The sequence below is a fragment of the Euleptes europaea genome, chromosome 20 (assembly GCF_029931775.1).
Source record: "Euleptes europaea isolate rEulEur1 chromosome 20, rEulEur1.hap1, whole genome shotgun sequence".
Classification (NCBI taxonomy): Eukaryota; Metazoa; Chordata; class Lepidosauria; order Squamata; family Sphaerodactylidae; genus Euleptes; species Euleptes europaea.
This window is the reverse complement of record NC_079331.1, coordinates 7,527,414-7,546,294: the sequence shown is the minus strand read 5'-3', so window position 1 is coordinate 7,546,294 and position 18,881 is coordinate 7,527,414. Positions and strand designations below refer to the sequence as shown.

Sequence of the window (18,881 nt, the reverse complement as noted above, 5' to 3'; positions counted from 1 at the left end):
CCCCCTCAGGAGGGTTGCCAACTTTTCAAATTGCTCCTTCCCAACAGGTCAATGGTGACAGCCAGAGTGGTCTAGTGGTTTCAGTGTCAGACTAGGATCTGGGAGACCCAGGTTCGAATCCCCTCTCCACCATGGGAGCTTGCTGGGTGACCTCGAGTCAGGCACATACTCTCAGCCTGTCCTACCTCACGGGGTTGTTGTGAGGATAAAATGGAGGCGAGGAGAAGGATGTAAGCTGTTTTGTGCCCCCCAATTGGTTGGTATCCACGACAGGCACAGGCCTTATAGGCTTTCCAGAAGAAGAAGAGTTGTTTTTTATATGCCGACTTTCTCTACCACTTAAGGGAGACTCAATCCGGCTTACAATCACCTTCCCTTCCCCTCCCCCCCCCTGTGAGGTAGGTGGGGCTGAGAGAGCTCTAAGAGAGCCATGACTAGCCCCAAGGTCACCCAGCCGGCTTCGTGTGTGGGAGCGGGAGAAACAGATCCAGTTCCCCAGATTAGCCTCCGCCGCTCACGCGGAGGGAGTGGGGGAACCGAACCCGGTCCTCCAGATCGGACTCCGCCGCTCCAAACCGCCGCTCTTAACCACTACGCCACGCCAGCTCCAGCCAAAACCTCCACATTTAGCTCCTGGCTGTGAAAAGTTTCACCAGCAGGTCAAATTGCTGTGAAAAGCACAAGGAGCGAATAAAGCCAGTTCCCACCCACCCCTGACCAATTGGCAACCCCGACCCCCGATTGAAGTGACCAGCAGCTCTCGTGGTGTGCGTGAATATTGTATTTGGCTACTCATCATCATCATCATCATAAACCTTTAATGGCATAAAAATTATTATGATTGTTACAAAAAGGGATCATAAAACAAAAACAGTGAAATAAAACAAAGAACAATATAATCAAATATCAGAGCTTGCACGTTTTTGCACTTTCATCACATCCACTAGAAAATTGGCAACACCCTCAGTAATCTCCGGTACCGAACCATTCAATAAAAATGGACGTTTCACTTTATTAGACAGGTGATGTTTTGAACATAACCACGTTTTTAACCATTTCCCACGGGATGTTTTGTACAGCGAACAGTCAAACAGTGTGTGTTCAATTGTATCCAGGGAGTTGGAACCCACAGGGACAAATCCGTTCCTGTACTGGGATTGTCAGGTTCTCCAGCCAACCTGGGCAATTCCCAAAAAAGCCACTCGCTCGGACTGTCAGGTCAGAAGCAGGTAAACTTTACTGAAGAAGCAACAGGTGCAGCTAAGGCAACTTGCAGGTTCAAAGCTGCTAATGACGAGCCAGACTAAGAGGCATAACTTAAAGCGTGGTTACATCACAGGTGCAGGTTTCAAACGGCCTGGGAACGGAATAGATAATGGTGCTTGGCCGGAAGGAGGGAGAAGGGAGCCTAAACACAGTACTGCTCCTTAGCCACTCAAGGCCAAGGCAAAGGGAGCGGGGGGGGGGGGGAAGGGAACAGGGAACGGGAACACCAGAGTAAATGAACAGCAACGGAAACATGCAAACACCGGCCTAACTCACGTCAGGAGCCTGACCTCTTGTACGGGCCAGCCCCAGCACGGCTAGGAAAGGACTCGGGAGACATTCAGTGAAGAATCAAAAGACCACCTCTGACAGGTAATTCCCAGTGGGTCGCCGTGTTAGTCTGTTTGCAGTAGTCAAAAAGGGCAAGAGTCCAGTAGCACCTTAAAGACTAACAAAAATATTTTCTGGTTGGGTATGAGCTTTCGTGAGTAGAGGAACATACTGTTCCTCTACTTAGACCGATGGATTCACATTCGAGCTGTATCTGAAGAAGTGAGCTGTGGCTCACGAAAGCTCATACCCTACCAGAAAATATTGTTGTTAGTCTTTAAGGTGCTACTGGACTCTTGCCCTTTTCTATTCCTGCAGACAGACTAACATGGCTACCCACTGTGAATTAAAGACAGATGGATTCACATTCAAGCTGTTATCTGAAGAAGTGAACTGTGGCTCACGAAAGCTCACACCCTACCAGAAAATATTGTTGTTAGTCTTTAAGGTGCTACTGGACTCTTGCCCTTTTCTACTACTGCAGACAGACTAACACGGCTACCCACTGTGAATTAAAGACAGATGGATTCACATTCGAGCTGTTATCTGAAGAAGTGAGCTGTGGCTCACGAAAGCTCACGCCCTACCAGAAAATATTTTTGTTAGTCTTTAAGGTGCTACTGGACTCTGGCCCTTTTTAACCTCTGACAGGGATTTGGTGTCTTTGGCTACTCAGCGGAGCGCACTGTTGCGGGGGCACACAGCGGGATCCGTGCGCTTGCAAAGGGAGTGATTATCGCACCCGTGGGTGTGTGTGGGGGGAAGGCTCGGTGTGACAAACGGGCGGGGCGGAGCGCCCCCCACGACCCACTCCCGGGCGTCCGGCTCCGAAGAAAAAGGCGGGAAAAGCGAAATGTTCGGCGGCCGCCGGGCCTGGTTCTCCCAGAGCGTCACCCGGGAGCTCTGCGACCTCTGGGGTGAGGGGGGCCGGGTCCCTCTTTGGGGGGGTGGAGCCTGAGGAGGGCAGGGTTTGGGGAGGGGCTTCGACGCCATAGAGCCCAATGGCCAAAGCGGCCCGTTTTCCTCCAGGCGAACTGATCTCTTATCGTGTTTTCAGCCAGCCGGCAGGTCGTGGCTGACAGTGTGGTGTAGCGCGTCAGACAAGGACTCTGTGCGCGTGTTAAGTGCCATCAAGTCGCTTCCGACTCATGGCGACCCTATGAATGAAAGTCCTCCAAAACATCCTCTCTTTAACAGCCTTGCTCAGGTCTTGCAAACTGAGGGCCGTGGCTTCCTTTATTGAGTCCGTCCATCTCTTGTTGGGTCTTCCTCTTTTCCTGCTGCCCTCCACTTTTCCTAAAGGACTCTATAGACCCCTCAAAGCTCACTGGATGTCCACGGGGGCCAGTCATTCTCTGTCGGTTTAACCCACCTCACAAGGTTGTTGTGAGGGTAAAACAGAGGAGGGTGAACCGTACATTCTGCCCTGAGCTTCTCGGAGGAACGGTGAGAGAAAAACGAGACAAGATAATGGAAAATAGAGCATCGCAACACTATAGCCGTAGTTCCTCTTAGCCATTTCACTTGCTTTTGGGTTGGCGACTGGTAGGCCAATGGTTGCCGAAAGCTGGCAACCCTAGCTAGCTGAACTATCCTCAGGGGCCCAGATCTAACCCCAGCACCTGCAGACTATTTTAGATAGACAAAGTACCTCACAATGTTGTTGTGAGGAGAAAGGGGGGGTAAAAATGAAGTAAGCAAATAAAGTAGGGTTAACATTGAAATCTAGTTCAACATTAGGTCTGTTACAGAAGTAGAAATCTTTGCGGCCACGGTAACTAGAAATGCTTTTTTAACAGCTTCATTTCCCATGCAGATGCTGCCTCCTCCTGGATAGAGGAGATCTTGCAATGTTGATTCATTATTGTAACTTCAGGCCAGATTCGTACCACAGGATATGCGGCTCTGCCTTTGAAGGCAACCCTGAAGCTTCAGTTGCTGCAGAACGTGGTTACGTATCTCCTGACAAATGTTAAGAGACTCAGCGGCATTCAGATTGTATTACATCCATTGTGCACACTTCTGACCCTAATGCAAGAGGATGGTATTAAAGCCCTTCAGAGCCCACCAACTCTCATACTTTATAGGTAATCTAGTCTAACTTCCCACACAATGCAGGAAATCCAGTCCATTACAACATATTGGCTGTCCAGTCTCTGCTTGACAACCTCCAGAGAGGCAGGCCACCCCATCTAGGCAACTGGTTCCATTATCAAACCACTCTTACCATTAGGAAATTTATCCTCATGTTCATTTGCCCTCCTCCAAACCCATTACAATTGGTCAATATCTCTCTTAAAATGCGGCACCCAGAACTGGTCATGGATCTCCAAATCAGAGCTCACTAGTAGAATAGGGTAGAATTATTACTTCTAGGTGACCTGGATGCCATGATTTTATTGATGCAGCCAAAAATCTGCATACTAAAAGCATACACTTTTGAACATTCAACGTCTACATTGCCAAATCAAGACTGTGGCGTTTTTCTGCAGTTGCTGAAGGAGGGGTGATCACAAACCACAAGGATGCCGATTACCTGTTCAGCAGTGATGCTTCCCACCCTGACACAAAAAGGTATGTTCTACGCTGCCTGTTTGGTTCAGCTTTCATCAATATACTATTCCATGAATAACTATTAATCCCACAAGGGAAAAGATAAAGAGCCTTGCAAACATGAAAATAACACATACAAGGAAAGGGCAAAGGGACAGATTTATTTATTTTTTGGGCCATATTCAGGTGCTCTCATTAGCCAGGTGAACATAGGAATTCATCAGATGCATTCTGTTTTAACTGAATGCTCCTGAAAGCAAAAATTCGTGTTTAAAACTTTGCATATAGAAGACAAAGGCAAGATTTCTAGTCCACCCTTCTTCCTTGCGTGCCAGTTCTCAATGTAAAGGGATTTTGTTTGTTTATTATTGAGAATAATTCAATCATGCAAGCCGCTAGTTGCAAATTGAGGGGGTGCTTTCTAGACAGATTTACTAGCTCAGTAACAATTCAAGGGCCAAATGACATTGGGGATTCAGCTGCTTAACTTGGAATTCAACTGTTTCAACATTAATTTAAAACAACAATGAAAATAATTGCCTTTGGTTGTTTTCTCTTTATTCTTAAAATTATATTCCTTTCCTTCTTCCCCCTCTAGAATACATGAGAGCTTAGATTATCTAGAAGACAGAATTGAAGTTTTTCATTCCTGTTTTCTCAATGCAAGTGCCAACTCTGAAATTAAAACCACGGTTCCACTGGGACATTTCCTCCTTCCACCTGCCTGCCTACAAGAAGGTTAGTGCATGTGGGTGTGGGTGTCTCCCTGTTCATGGAAATTGTCTAAAAAGTTACATGTAGTCAGCAGTTCAAATATACCCAAGAGCCTAAAGGTCTTTCCTGTGTTGTGTTGATTTCACTTGGAAACACATATGCTGTGTGAAAATACAGGGGTAACTGCATTAAGTCACTACCCCTCCATACCTAACAATGGGGGGTAATATATTAGGAACTAGAAGAAAAGGAAAGAGAAATTACATTTTTAAAATGTCACAAGCCACTTGGAATAAAGAAATAAGTATATCTGTCTTGCAAATTACATCTATGAACCTGCAACTCACCAGAGAACATTCCCAAATATGTCTGGTGAGCTGGGAGCATGCTCTTTCAAGAGTTTTATACTAATGCAGATATTCTTCTGTTGGGGAAAGTTGTATTTATGTGCTTGGGAAGTCAGCACTACTGTTCAAAACTCAGAACCACAACGACGAATTGCAGGGCGGTACTGTGCTGTCGATAACTGCTATTTTTTTTCCTTGAAGGGGGACTCAGTGTAAAATGGCATTCATGAATATTTTTTTACATTCAATACAGAAATTAGGGGGAAAATTGGCAGTTTTATATGGGAGCAACTAACTGAACCCCTGAAGCCTCAGGTAAGAAGAATATCTATGATTTTAATCCTGGTGTATTTATTAGTGAAGGATAAAATGAATATTTATGGACCTGATTTCCCAGCTTGCTCATAAAAACACATCGTGAGTTTTGTGCTGAGTTTTAATGATAATTATTGAACATCTGCAGCCCAGCTTACTCGCTGAAGAGAGGCATGGCAGGAATGACCAAGAGCTAAATGACACGAGAGGGTTGGAGAGAAGGTACATTTTCTTTCCATTGAGATTGCTGTCTGACTTGTGGGTTGGGCATTGGTAGGGTCACGGTTTCCGTTATCACACGAGAAGACCTTTGTACGTTGCCCTGATATCCCTGGAGGAAGGGCAGGATTAAAAACTCAAGACTTGCATATGGACAAGAGGCCTGGGACAAAATCCTTTTCTCAGTTTGATTGTCTCAGAGCCATATTAAGAGTAGGTATAGCATTGCCAGGACCTATGCTATAGAGTCCAATTGCCAAAGCGTCCATTTTCTCCAGGTGAACTGATCTCTATCGGCTGGAAATCAGTTGTAAGAGCAGGAGATCTCCAGTTAGTACCTGGAGGTTGGCAGCCCTAGGTAGGCAGTGTGCTGTGGTGTGATCCAGGAAGCCTTTACAGATGAATTCTGGTTGTCAGTTCCATCTCTGAGGCAAAAAAAATTGAACCAAACAAAACAGAAGTCACCTACTATCACAAATAACACAGTTTGCTGTCATTACAGTGAAGGCCATCAAACCCCAGGGACACCAGAAAGAACGAGGGTGGCCTATATTCCACTGCAGGATTATCCAGCAAGTAACATGGTGACAGGTAAAAGAGGGTGTTTTTCAAAGGAATTACTACTGTTTAATGTCATCTGTCCAGCGTACTCATTAAGCAAAAAGTGTGGGTTTCATTTTAGCTTGACAGATACTGTAATCCTACACAGAGTTACTCCATTCTAAATCCACTGAAATCTTACTGCAGTGGGCTGCAGCAGAATGAATTTTTAAAATCGGACACTGTCCCTTTCAACAAGCTTTCTTCCCTGAGATAGAAGTGAAAACTTGTTTTTAAATAAAGTCTTAGGTAGGGCAAATTAGTGTTCAAGGTGGGACAATGTACCTACTGGCCTCCCCACTCGTGCTCTGCCAGTGTGGTGTAGTGGTTAAGAGCGGCAGACTCTAATCTGGTGAGCCAGGTTGGTTTCCCCACTCCTCCACATGAAGCCAGCTGAGTGACCTTGGGCTAGTCACAGTTTGCTCCAAATTCTCTCCACTCCACCTACCTCACAGGGTGTCTGTTGTGGGGAGGGGAAGGGAAGGTGATTGTAACCCAGTTTGATTCTTCCTTAAGTGGTAGAGAAAGTTGGCATATAAAAGCCTCCTCCTCCTCCTTCTAGATAAAAATAAGGCCAAAGCAAGTAAAGGAAAAATATAATTTATTACTCAGCTAAAAAGGGGGGGGGGTTAACTTAGTAATAAAATATACTTTTTAAATTTTTCCTTTACTTGGAAAGTAAAGTCCTTGGCCTTATTTTTCATCCCTTAGTGACCGGCATGGCCTTTTATTTTCTCCAGACTATAATATTTGTGACCATAATTTCTTTCTTTTGGCTTAGCCTTCTTTCTTTGGTCTTCCTGTATTTTTGAAAATAACAGTTTCTAAACCCAAACCTCATGGTATTGTGCTTGTCATGGGTATGCCTCTTCGTGTTTACTTTATTTATGTATTAAATTGCTCTAGGTTATGCTTCTGCTAAAGAGATGAAGAAGTATCTTGGGGAGATACGGGATTTCATCCCAGGCCGCTCTGGTTACCTGGTGTACTGTATACAGAATGATACTAGTTTTTTATCTAATAAGAAACCAAACTTGAAACGAAAGTTATAAACAACATTTTCTTAGGAAGAGCGCACTCCGTTTCGCAATATTCTTCCTTGTGGTTCTTGTTCTCATTCTGCCAGGTTACTTTTACTCTGAATTTTGCTACTGGAAGGGTTGCCAAATGTACATTAAATGGGTTTTTTTATGTGCACTGATGTGTATTTTAAATGATGTAACCTGCCCTGAAGCTGGCCTTGGCTGGGGAGGGCAGGCAAGAAATAAAAAAAGTAAAATAAAAAATGCACTTCTCTGGCCCTATATTCAACTGATTTGTGATATTTCCTATGACTCGATGTTCTTGAAAAGTCTAGTGATTAAAGATCTTGTTTACATTTATACTCTTAGAAATGCCCAAAAAAATGTGCTTCAGTGTGTTCATACTGGCTTCTGCTTTGGATTTTGGAACATTCTAAGCAAAATGACAATTGTTTCTGTATAGCTTCTTGATTACCCATTCGAGAACTCTAGTACTGAATTACCACTTGACTTCAGGGTCGCTGACTGTTTGCAAAGATCGTCTCTGATCAAGAGAGGAAGGAGCATTCAGTCCAAGGGAAAGACAGGAGCAGAAGTTTGAGCAATTAAAGTCACATTTTTAAGCTTCGGGTCAAAGTCTCCATTCCCAAGGTTCTCATAACCACGGCCTCTAGGTGGCACCCTTTAATAAGAATAATGGTGCTTATTGGCAGGATAACTGCAAGATTTCACAAGAGATACTTTTAAGCATCCAAAGAGTCGCGCTGGAATTTTTTCAACGTGATACAAAAAAAAGAAAGAGGGCAATTTTTAAGCAGAATTTCAACTCTAACGAACTTGGCTCTTGGGAAATGCGGGGGGAGGGAGACAGAATCTGGAGTTATATATAATTTTTATAAATAACAAGGTCAAATGTCCATGTAATACAAAAGTGTAGCAACAGGTTTTTGCCGTTCGCAATGCCTTCTTGCATTTTATTGCCCTTTACTGCTTACATTTTGTACCTTCCCTTCTCTCTCTCCCCCTCTTTCTCTGTCTGCCAACTGAAGTTAACCACAATGTTTAGGGCATCTGACTAAAGCAGGCTCAGATCCACGTAATAAATCTGTTGCCACAAGACTCCTCGTTTAAAACAATCTAAGTGCCTCCTGTGAGAACAACGACCAGCCAGTGTTAGAAAGCCCATTCGCATCACTGAAAATATGCTAATTAACGTTATTAAGAACGGAAATGCTGGTTAGTAATCTGCAGCCCAAACACCGGTTCTTGCAGGTCCTTTATCAGGAAGTAGGAACTTTTTCAGAAAAACCTGAAGAGGAACCAAACAAACATAGAAATCTCTGTGACACAATATTTTGGTGTCAAATGGCATGACTTGGCAGTCCTGCCCCTCTGAAGCAATTATCATTCTTGGCAACACTGCTTGTCATAAGGCCTTCGCTCTCTAACACTGCATTCCTAAGGAGAGTTATTCCAGTCTAAGCCCATTCATTTCAACGGGATTAGACTGGAGTAACTCTCTTTAGGAATGCACTGTAAGTGAGAAAAAAGGAGAATGTGCGGTCTCTCTTTTATGATGGCATTTGCCGTCTATGACAGGAGTCTTCAAAGTGGGTACCATGTTACCCACTGGCACCTTTCCTGGCACCCACCAAGTGCTTTTAGAAAGTGGGTAGGGCCAGTTAGGGTAGGGCCACCAGTGGAGGATGGGGGGGTCAGGGGTGCCAGATCCAGGTTGGGAAAGTACTGGAGATTTGGAGACAGAGCCTGGGGAGGACAGGTACCTCAGTGAGGTACAATGCCATACAGTCCACCCTCCAAAACATCCACTTTCTCCAGGGGAAGTGATCTCTGTAGTCTGGAGATGAGCTGTAATTTCGACTGATCCCCAGGTCCCATCTGGAGGCTGGCGTCCCTAGGGCAGGCAAGGCTTTTGATTGGCCCCTAGAGATTTGATTGGCTGTGTAGCTATTTAAAAGCATTGCTTTGACAGCAGCTGCCTCCACAGTACAAGGATCTTCACTGTGTAACTGAAGGACGGATGCAACAGTCATTTTGTGGTTGGGACCACCTACTGAACCAGCAATTGTGTGGTGGCCATTTTTTGGCTGCGTCCACTATGCTGTGCCAGAATTCCAAAGATGCCTTCGGACTCAAAAAAGTCGGGGATCTCTGCTCTTAATTTTTTTGTGTACATGTTTTGAAAAACCATATATTTTTTTAAATCTGCCAACCAGTTCCTTGGCATACCTTTTTAGCTGATCAAAAGGTTTTTGATCCATTAACTAGACCAATTAATTGATTACATGTCACAGGCCTAATAAAATACTTTTGCTTTAGATGCTGATGTGGAAAAACACCAAGTCTGGGCTCTCTGCTGTTCAGTATGCAATAAGGAACACAAGAACCTATGAATTCTTTAGCTGCCATCCAAAATCCCTCTAGGGTCATGTGCTGGTTGACATTTCCATTGGGCAACCCCTTCCAAGCAATAGTTTCAACTCACGCTAGTGGACAGGGAAGTCTAACAAAGAAGAGGAAACCCAGAGGGTCTAACAAAGTCTAACAAAGAAGAGGAAACCAAACCCCACCCTTGGGTGCAGAAATTGCAGCAGTCAAATTTTCTGAATGGACAGAGTCAAAAACGATGATTCAACACTGGGCAAACTGAGCTCTACCCGGATACTTGTAGCGTTGTACATCTTTTGGCCTCAATGTGTTCACCTTTGCTTACTGGCAACCGTCCTATGTAGCGATAAATCTCACTGACCTCCTAACCCCACTGTGCAGCGCTTGAGGTAAAATGCAGACCTTTGTGTGAATTAACATGTGGAGGTCAGAAGGAAGAGCATTGTGGGTGTTCCCAATGTTTCTCTCCTCCACATGTTCAGTGAAGGTCTCCGCCTTTATGTTCCTCTTGATTACAATCATAATGATGACAGTGGATCTGATTTGAAGCCCTTTAGTACCCTGCAGGGTCTTTGACATAGAAGTTTTCCTGACCTTTGGGTGCCATATGCCTGCAGTTTTTCTCCAAGCTTCCTGACAACATTTGTGCCCATTGGTTATCTTTCTGTGGTTTCCTTATAATTTCCCTGTGCTTTCTCAAACTGCCTTTGGCCCGATTTTTGAGAAAGTAGGGAGGAGGGAGGAGCAAACCAAGGAAAGACAAGAATACGGGCAGCAGTGTTATGTAGAAAGCTTGGAGGGGAAATGCTGCAGTTCAGTACCCAAACCGAAGGAGAAAAACCCTAATAACTAAGCCCTGCAAATTGGAAGCAATGAGAACTAATTCTGCTTTACTGCCTAGCTGACAACCCTATCTCAAGATGGAGAATAAGTACAATTCAAATGGACCCAATGTTTCAAGTGGCATGCCAGAGAAATGATGCCTGGCAGTACCTCCACAGGGTGTGATTGGCAAAACCAGACTCATGATGCCAAAACACTGCATCATCGCCCTGTACTGCGCTTGAAGGATAGGTGGGGCTCTCTCTAGACTCACATCTAAGTCCCCTGTCTCCTGTAACCTTTTGGCCTTCAGCCTCCTGCAAACAGAGACGAAAAATGCAAATCCACCAACCCTGTTAGAAAGCCACACCCCAATTTCCTTATTGTCATAAACGTTACCTTTCATAATTATGACACAATTGCAATATTAGCCTTTCCTCACCGTTGAGCACGTACACAACGTAGGTTTCTAGAGACAATGATCATGAAGGTCACAACGCCCTGATGCAACAAATCCATGCTGGGATTCACAACAGCGATTCCCGGAGAACGTTGTTTGTAATGCTATTTCCCCAAAAATCTAGGTTTCAGCCAAACCATAAGGAAGAAATAATAAGCAGAGAAACAATCAGAAAAGTACACTAAGTACATGTTACACTCCTGCCGAGAATCCCATCAATGACGTTTTTATTGCATCTCTCCTCCAGTAACTTCCGGATGGTGGACGTGACTCTCCCCATTCTTTTTATCCTTACAACAAGCCTGCAAGAGAGCAGTTCGTCCAAGGTCAAATTCAAATTTGTTAATATGGTCGACTGACCAATCACATGCCAACATGACAAAATTTCCAGACTCCATAGTTTTGCACCGCAGAATCACAGACATATTAAGGTGTAAGATCAATAAAAACAACCCCTGTTTTTCAAATTATCATCTTATAATTGATAAAATTGTAAAATATTCTAACAATCATTCTCTTAATAAAATTCTGCATATTTTAATAGCAACAGCACAGAACTTGGCAGTTTGGAGCGTAAGCTGAGGGTCTTCTCCTAATAGGGGCTTCTTTGCCAAAAGCTCAACTGACTCTTCAGGGAATTTACCAAGTAGGGGGGAAATCAGCTTTGATCTAACTTCGTGGTAGAATGGGCAACATATCAGTGCACGTTTGATGGTGGTCCAAGGTCACGTCATGGCTAAGTGAGGATCCGAACTCAGGTCTTCCTAGTCCTAATCCAAAACTCTAGCCATGACACCTCATATGTTCTCCTAGATAGGCTTTTCAGGGTGGCTGAGTCGAGGAGGTGCAAACCTTTAATTCCCACCTAGCTAACACTTGTCAAGGAGAATGCATAACAAAGTCCATGAAACTGAAAGGGAACTCAAATATTAGGGGAAAATGACTGGCTGGACTCTGTGGAGTGGAGGGGAATGTGACCATTTGCTCTTTGGGGAAGGGCAATGGCTCAGTGGTAGAGCATCTGCTTTGCATGCAGAAGGTCCCAGGTTCAAACCCCAGCATCTCCAGTTAAAGGGACTAGGCAAGTAGGTGATGTGAAAGACCTCTACCCGAGACCATGGAGGGCCACTGCTGGTCTGAGTAGACAATACTGACTTTGATGGACCAAGGGTCTGATTCAGTATAAGGCAGCTTCATGTGTTCATGTCTGAGTTCTTGCTGCAGCTCTTTTGTTCTAGACTCTTTTGTTTCTATGTGACAGAGATGCAAATTCTGGAATAGCCACTCTAGGAAGTTTGTTGGAACAAAGAAAAAACCCGGCCTGGAGAAAGATGTTCAGTTCCTTTAATAGAGCCTTATTGTGTGCAAATGGACAGTTGAGGCTTTTCATGGCTTGGGGGTAAGTCACATTACCTGGTCAATAATATCCCATTAAACTTCTATTAAAGTTGCAGGATGTTTTTATTGAGACGTATTGGAAACTCGGCCCATGATACTTTAACTCCTGCCATCTAAATAACTGCACTCTGCGTTCATATCTAGTGCCACCCTAAGCAGAGTTACAGCTGAGTTACGTTGAAGTTACATTGAAGTGTGTGGGGGAGGCAGTTGTGAAATTCCTGCATTGTGCAGGGGGTTGGACTAGATGACCCTGGTGGTCCCTTCCAACTCTATGATTCTAAATCAGTGGACTTAGAAGAGCACAGGTCTGCTAAGGATTACACTATAAGACTGCAGCCCTAAGAACAGTTTCCTGGGAGTAAGCCCCATTGAATAAATAGGACTTAATCCTGAGTAGACCATTTTAGAATTGATCTCCAGACCTGGCTATACAGGTACAAATGTGGTCTCACTAATATCTCATTCCATGGCTTTAAAACCTCTATTGGGGAATTCTGGCTCACCATAAGCAATTACAGTATTTGTTTTAAGTGGCCCATAATAAACCTATGATCAACCGAGATTCCCAGGTTTGCTTTAGTATTATTTGCTTAGCTGTTTCCAGAAAACGGCTAACATGATTATTATCTCCACGACTTATTGACCTTCCATTTCGATTTAGTAATATTAAATTCCTTTCTATTTCTGGTCCTTTGTTTCATGAATCACCTTGTTCCTTGTTCCTAGCTTCCTGGTCCTGATAGTTATTAACAATGCCTTCTTCATTAGCACATTTCATCAACTTGCTCCTGTCCACAAAATCCTTAGTAAAAGGCAAAATATTTATCATCATCAATGTTCTCCTGTCTTCATTTCCAATGAAAATATTGACCAGAACAAGATGAACATTCACCAATGTCACCAATGAACATTCACATATTGCAAAACAGAGATTAGTAAGAATGCAAAAGCTGCCCCTTAGGTGTGATGGAATTTGAGCAACCATCATTATTACTCTGAAGGAAAGGCCATCTTTAAACCTTTCTTTTTTCATCCTATTTAGTGATATGGGTTTTTAAAAGATTTTGGGCGCATTCCTAAGGGGAGGCCCGAACCAGCTTAGGAGCCGACGTGACCCCGAGCTGGCGTAAGTGCCCATTTATCCCATGATAGTGGGCACTTAGGGTGGCACAGGGGGGTATTTCCATCAGCGCCTGGGTGCCACAGAGCTTCACCAGCCTCACTTTGTATAGTTTTTGCTCACTGGTACTAGTGCAGGAATTTATTTTTCACCTCCGATTTTTCTCTCCTTCTAAACAACTGTGCTGGCCTACGACCCTAACAACAATAAACTAAACTAAACCTTCTAAACAATTGAGCTTGTTTGTCAGGTTTTCCACATTCGTTTTTTTTTCTTTGTCCTCTTCTTTGTTATTCTATATTAATGGGTAAAGTGTGGCTGATTTGTTAGATTGTGTGGTAGGATTTGTGGTAGATTGGATACGGTGTGGTAGATTGGATACGGTTAACAGAGTGGCTCGCTGAGAGAAGATGTGGTAATTGATTGACTGGTATGACTATAATAAATAACTGTAAAAATTGAACTTAAATCAACAGTAACCTTGTGCCTGGGTGTTGTTTTTAACAACCTGTTTAAAACTGAGAATATACTCTTTTAGTGGCATTTGATTACAGTTTAGGATTCTTTGAAGAGAAAATTCAAGAAGTTAATCAGAAATCCATCTTGGGGTAGAAATGAGGCATAAAGATGATCTAGATAAACAAACAGAATTCCAAATGAATAAGTACAGAACCTTGTTCAAATCAGAAGGGTTGGATCCAATGATTTCTGTTTGCAATTGGGTTCCCAACCTACAGGTAGGAACTGGAGATCTTCCAGAATTACAACTGATCTCCGGTCTACAGACATCCTCTGGAGAAAATGGCAGCTTTGGGGGGCGGACTCTATGGCATTATTTCCCACAGAAGTCCCTTCCCTCCCAAAACTCCACTTTCACCAGGCTCTACCCCCAAAGTCTCCAGGAATTTCCAAACCTGGAGTTGGTAACGCTAATCGGCAAAGTGAGGAGCCTTCCTCCAGTGGAAAGAGGGAGGAAGGAAGGCTGCTTTTGAAGGAAGGCTGCTTCTTTCCTTAGCAGGAATCAGTGAGCTCTGTCCAACGAGCTTAGGGCTGCAATAAAAAACAATGAAGACTATTTCACAGACCTCAAAGCCCCTTCTTGGGCTTAAGCTAGACCTGAAGGCAGCAAACCAGTGTGTTTAAACATGGATTTCCCCCAATACAATTGAAAGAGGGGGAAGAGAACGTGAACATCAAATAGAAAACTTGACTTCACGTGTTTTGATAAATGGTAAACTGTTTTAATTCCTTGGTATTGATATCAGTTTCTTCTGGAGTCCTGCACTTATATGTCTTTAAAAGGTTTTTTAAAAATATTTTTTTTAAAAAATCAAGATCTATCAGTATTTAAGAAAACCCGTGGGTACACAGTACATTGATTTAAAGTGAACATCACTAGTGCCAGAGTTTCTAATCACTAGAAAGAAAGCCGGGTTGTTTCACAATGGAAAAAAGGAAATCATTGGTTAGCTTTAGATGCATTCTGGAATGAAAATCCATTGTTAAGCTTCTTTATCAGATGCTAAATGGATCAGTGCTTCTCCCAAGCGTTCAGAGTACTGGGCTCTTCAAGATTCCAGAGTGGCCGGACACAACTCAACAGAGCATTAAGTACTGATAAACCCAAACCAACAGGCTTATGTGCTTAAAGCCGTTGGTCTCATAGGGCTTAAGTGTACTTAACTCTATATGTTGAATCGAGACCCCAAAATCTGCCGAGTCTTTCTATAAGTCGTCACCAAGCCATCTGGAAGCAAAACGGAACGTGTAATTAAAGCCTGCCTTTGGTTAACCTTCCCAATTAGTCAATGAAAAACCGAAACCCCTAAATGGATGGGTGTAGAGTCTAAGTCATGAGAATCTCTACTGGTCGCTTCATTTCAATTTGTACATTTGCCTTTTAGCAAATCCATTTGGCCTCTTCTCTTTGACCAGCTTCCTATTACTTAACTGGATGCCCATCTTTTCAGATTTAGAGAGCAATCCTCCACCTGGCTGTTCATGCACAAGCCTCTTTGAGGTCAGTGGTTAAATCAGAATCCTGGCTTCCTTACCTCACCAAATGCAGTAACCTGTTCCTGTGTATTCCTTGATATGCATCATACTCTCAACATAGCATTAATTTTAAATATCACAATCCTTGCTGAATCTGAGACAAAGAATGGAGTCAATTGTGCCATCTGACAAATTGCTTTAATCTCTCCCATCTTTAATACGCTAAGGGGTCATTTGTGTTCTTTCTCTCTCTCTCTGTTTTGATTTCATTTATAATTATAAAATCGCTTGGCCAATGAATCTTACATCTTCAAAATAATTAAGCAACGTCTCCTTGATGTAGAATTGAAGAATTTTAACCCAGCTCTTCCCCCCATCTGTTCTCCGGTGGCCCTAGGCCTTAATAATGGATCGGGTAAAATGGCTAGGTATCTAGATAACCTAGAGATACCTTCTCAACGCCACGCTTTTCTATTAGCTAGGGTTAATGCATTCCCATCTAGGATGCTCTTAGGCTGAAACCTTCAGATCCCTAGACATGAACGCTTATGCACATGCGGTTTAAATTTGTTGGATACAATTGACCACTTCCTTTTAGATTGCCCCTTCTACGTGACTCTTCAGTTTGCAAGATCTGAGCAAGGCTGTCAAAGATAGGACATTTTGGAGGACTTTCATTCATAGGGTCGCCATGAGTCGGAAGCGACTTGACGGCACTTAACACACACACATGTGACTCTGCGGGATAAACTGCTATTTACTTTGCTCCAGTACAAGAGATACAGGAGTGATGAAGTGAAATGCAAATTTCTTTTGAGTGATCATGATTCTAAAATTACGGCTACCGTGGCTGAATTTCTTGCAGGAGTTCTTAAAGAACAAGAAAGGTTTTATTAACCCGACTTGTAACTTATACGTATTGCCCTTTGGAGGTATATTGTTGTTTTATCTCTGTCTTTTGGCAGGCCAATAAAGGCTGATGAAACGAAAAAAATATAAAATTGCTTGCTGTTGGTCGTTGTATCCAGGGAAATAGGCAGTTTTACTTGCTATTTAGCTTTAACTTAATCATTAATTGTGGTGCGGTGGTTAAGAGCGTTGGTTTGGAGCGGTGGACTCTGGTCTGGAGACCCGGGTTCGATCCCCCGCTCCTCCACACGAGCGGCGGAGGCTGATCTGGCGAACCGGGTTTGTTTCCCCGCTCCTACGCACGAAGCCAGCCGAGGAGGCTGAAGTCGGTTCCTTATTCCCAGTTCGTTCCCTATTCCCAGTTCCTTATTCCCATTTCCTAGTTCCTGAATGATTTTGAGGACATTTCAAAAGCTCTGCACCCCAAGATATGGATTGGACCACCACATATCGTACACCCCCACATTCAGGGGACTGTGCCCTCCGAGATGGCGCATGCTGGGTCCTGGCCCAAAGTCCGGTTCTTGTGCCAGCGGCTCCCAAGTGGGGTGACCCAGGACCGATGACCATAGAGAGAGTGCACCCCAAAGTCCTGGGTCACCCCACTTGGGAGCCGCTGGCACAAGAACCGGACTTTGGGCCAGGACCCAGCATGCGCCATCTCGAAGGGCACGGTCCCCTGAATGTGGGGGTGTACGATATGTGGTGGTCCAATCCATATCTTGGGGCGCAGAGCTTTTGAAACGTCCTCAAAATCATTCAGGAACTAGGAAATGTGAATAAGGAACTGGGAATAGGGAACGAACTGGGAATAAGGAACCAACTGCAGCCTCCTAGGCAGCCGGGTGACCTTGGGCTGGTCCCTGTCACGCGAACAGGGCCGGAGACGGGGCCCGAAATTTGGCGGGATTTCAGGCCCCGCGCGGCGTCTCGATGGAAGCCCACACGAGGGAGGGAAGGCGGCCAGGGGAGGCGCCTCGTGCGGACTTGGGACCCAGCGTGGGGTCGAGGAGAGGCCTCCTCCTCCTCCTCCCGGCTCTCGGGGCTAAAGTTCCCCTCCGAGGCGGAGGGCGGCGAGAGACCGGCGGCGGCTCTGAGCGGGGGGGAGACGAGCGGCGCTGGCCATGGCGGCGGCCCGGGACGACAACCTGTCTGTGGTGGTGCACAAGGCCGGCGACCTGCGTCTGGTAACGGCCGCCCGGGGTGAGGGTGGGGGTGGGGGATGGGCGGACTGAGGCAAACCGAAAGCGGCCTGTCAGTTGGTGGCCGTTGATGCCTGGGAGGGTTTGGGGGCCTTGGGGTTTGCCCCTCTCTAGGCGCACGTTTCCCCCCCCCCCGCACCCCAATTTGAATTCCCAAAACTCTGCATTGGGGGGGGGGTATTATTTGAGTTTTGAGAATTTGGATTGGGGGGGGGGGAATGTGCACCTAGAGAGGGGCAAACCCCAAGGCCAAAAAACCTCCCAGGCTTAAATGGCCACGGTGTGTGTTTATATGGGGTGGGGGGTGGGGGGTGGGGGTGGGGGTGGAGGAAGGCTTTCTTCACCTTGGCTGTTTATGCCTGGGAGGTTTTGCCTTGGGTTTGCTACTGTCTACATGCAAACTTTCCCCATCTAAATTCTCAAAACTCTGCATGGGGGGGGTTATTGTTTGAGTTTTGAGAATTTGGATTTGGGGGGGGGGAATGTGCGCCTAGAGAGGGGCAAACCCCAAGGCAAAAAACCTCCCAGGCATAAATGGCCACGGTGTGTGTTTATATGGGGCTGTTTATGCACGGGAGGTTTTGCCTTGGGTTTGCTGCTCTCTAGATGCACATTCCCCCCCCCCCCATCCAAATTTTCAAAACTGCATGGGGGGGCTTATTGTTTGAGTTCTGAGAATTTGGATGGGGAAAGTTTGCATCTAGAAAGGGGCAGATCCAAGGCAAAACCTCCTGTACATAAATGGCCACGGTGTGTATTTATATGGGGCGGGAGGGAAGGCTCCCTTGGCTGTTTATGCACGGGAGGTTTTGCCTTGGATCTGCCCCTCTCTAAATGCACGTCCCCCCCCCCGTCCAAATTCTCAAACCTCTGCATGGGGGGCTTATTGTTTGAGCTTTGAGAATTTGGATGGGAAAAATGTGCATCTAGAGAGGGGCAAATCCAAGGCAAAACCTCCCGTGCATAAATGGCCAAGGTGTGTGTTTATATGGGGCTTGGGAGAAGGCTCGCTTCACCTTCATGCCTTGAAAGGGGGCTGCTGCTTCATAGGGTTACCAGCTACCGGGTTTGGGGGGATTCCTGGAGATTTAGCGGGGCAGAGTCTGTTGGGGGAGGGATATACAGGGCTGGGTTAACCATTAAGCAAAATAAGCTCGTGTCAAGGGGGCCTGGAGGGCACCGCAGAAACTTTCCATT

The 18,881-nt window shown here is 45.0% G+C and overlaps 1 protein-coding gene across 1 annotated transcript; it reads left to right on the top strand.

The window, feature by feature from the left end:
• Positions 1-2,449: 2,449 nt before the first annotated feature.
• On the top strand, positions 2,450-7,396 carry TERB2 (telomere repeat binding bouquet formation protein 2). Its single transcript, XM_056866068.1, has 7 exons — positions 2,450-2,513; positions 4,089-4,170; positions 4,748-4,887; positions 5,464-5,525; positions 5,674-5,747; positions 6,247-6,335; positions 7,251-7,396. Exons 1-7 carry the CDS (start codon positions 2,450-2,452, stop codon positions 7,394-7,396), a joined length of 657 nt encoding a protein of 218 aa, XP_056722046.1.
• Positions 7,397-18,881: the final 11,485 nt, after the last annotated feature.

Excerpts from the sequence above, each read along its gene's own strand:
- TERB2 (XM_056866068.1), top strand. The coding sequence starts at position 2,450 with ATGTTCGGCGGCCGCCGGGCCTGGTTCTCCCAGAGCGTCACCCGGGAG. Across the intron at positions 2,514-4,088 it reads GGAGCTCTGCGACCTCTGGG|TTGCTGAAGGAGGGGTGATC; the intron begins GTGAGGGGGGCC and ends GTTTTTCTGCAG. Across the intron at positions 6,336-7,250 it reads AGCAAGTAACATGGTGACAG|GTTATGCTTCTGCTAAAGAG; the intron begins GTAAAAGAGGGT and ends AAATTGCTCTAG.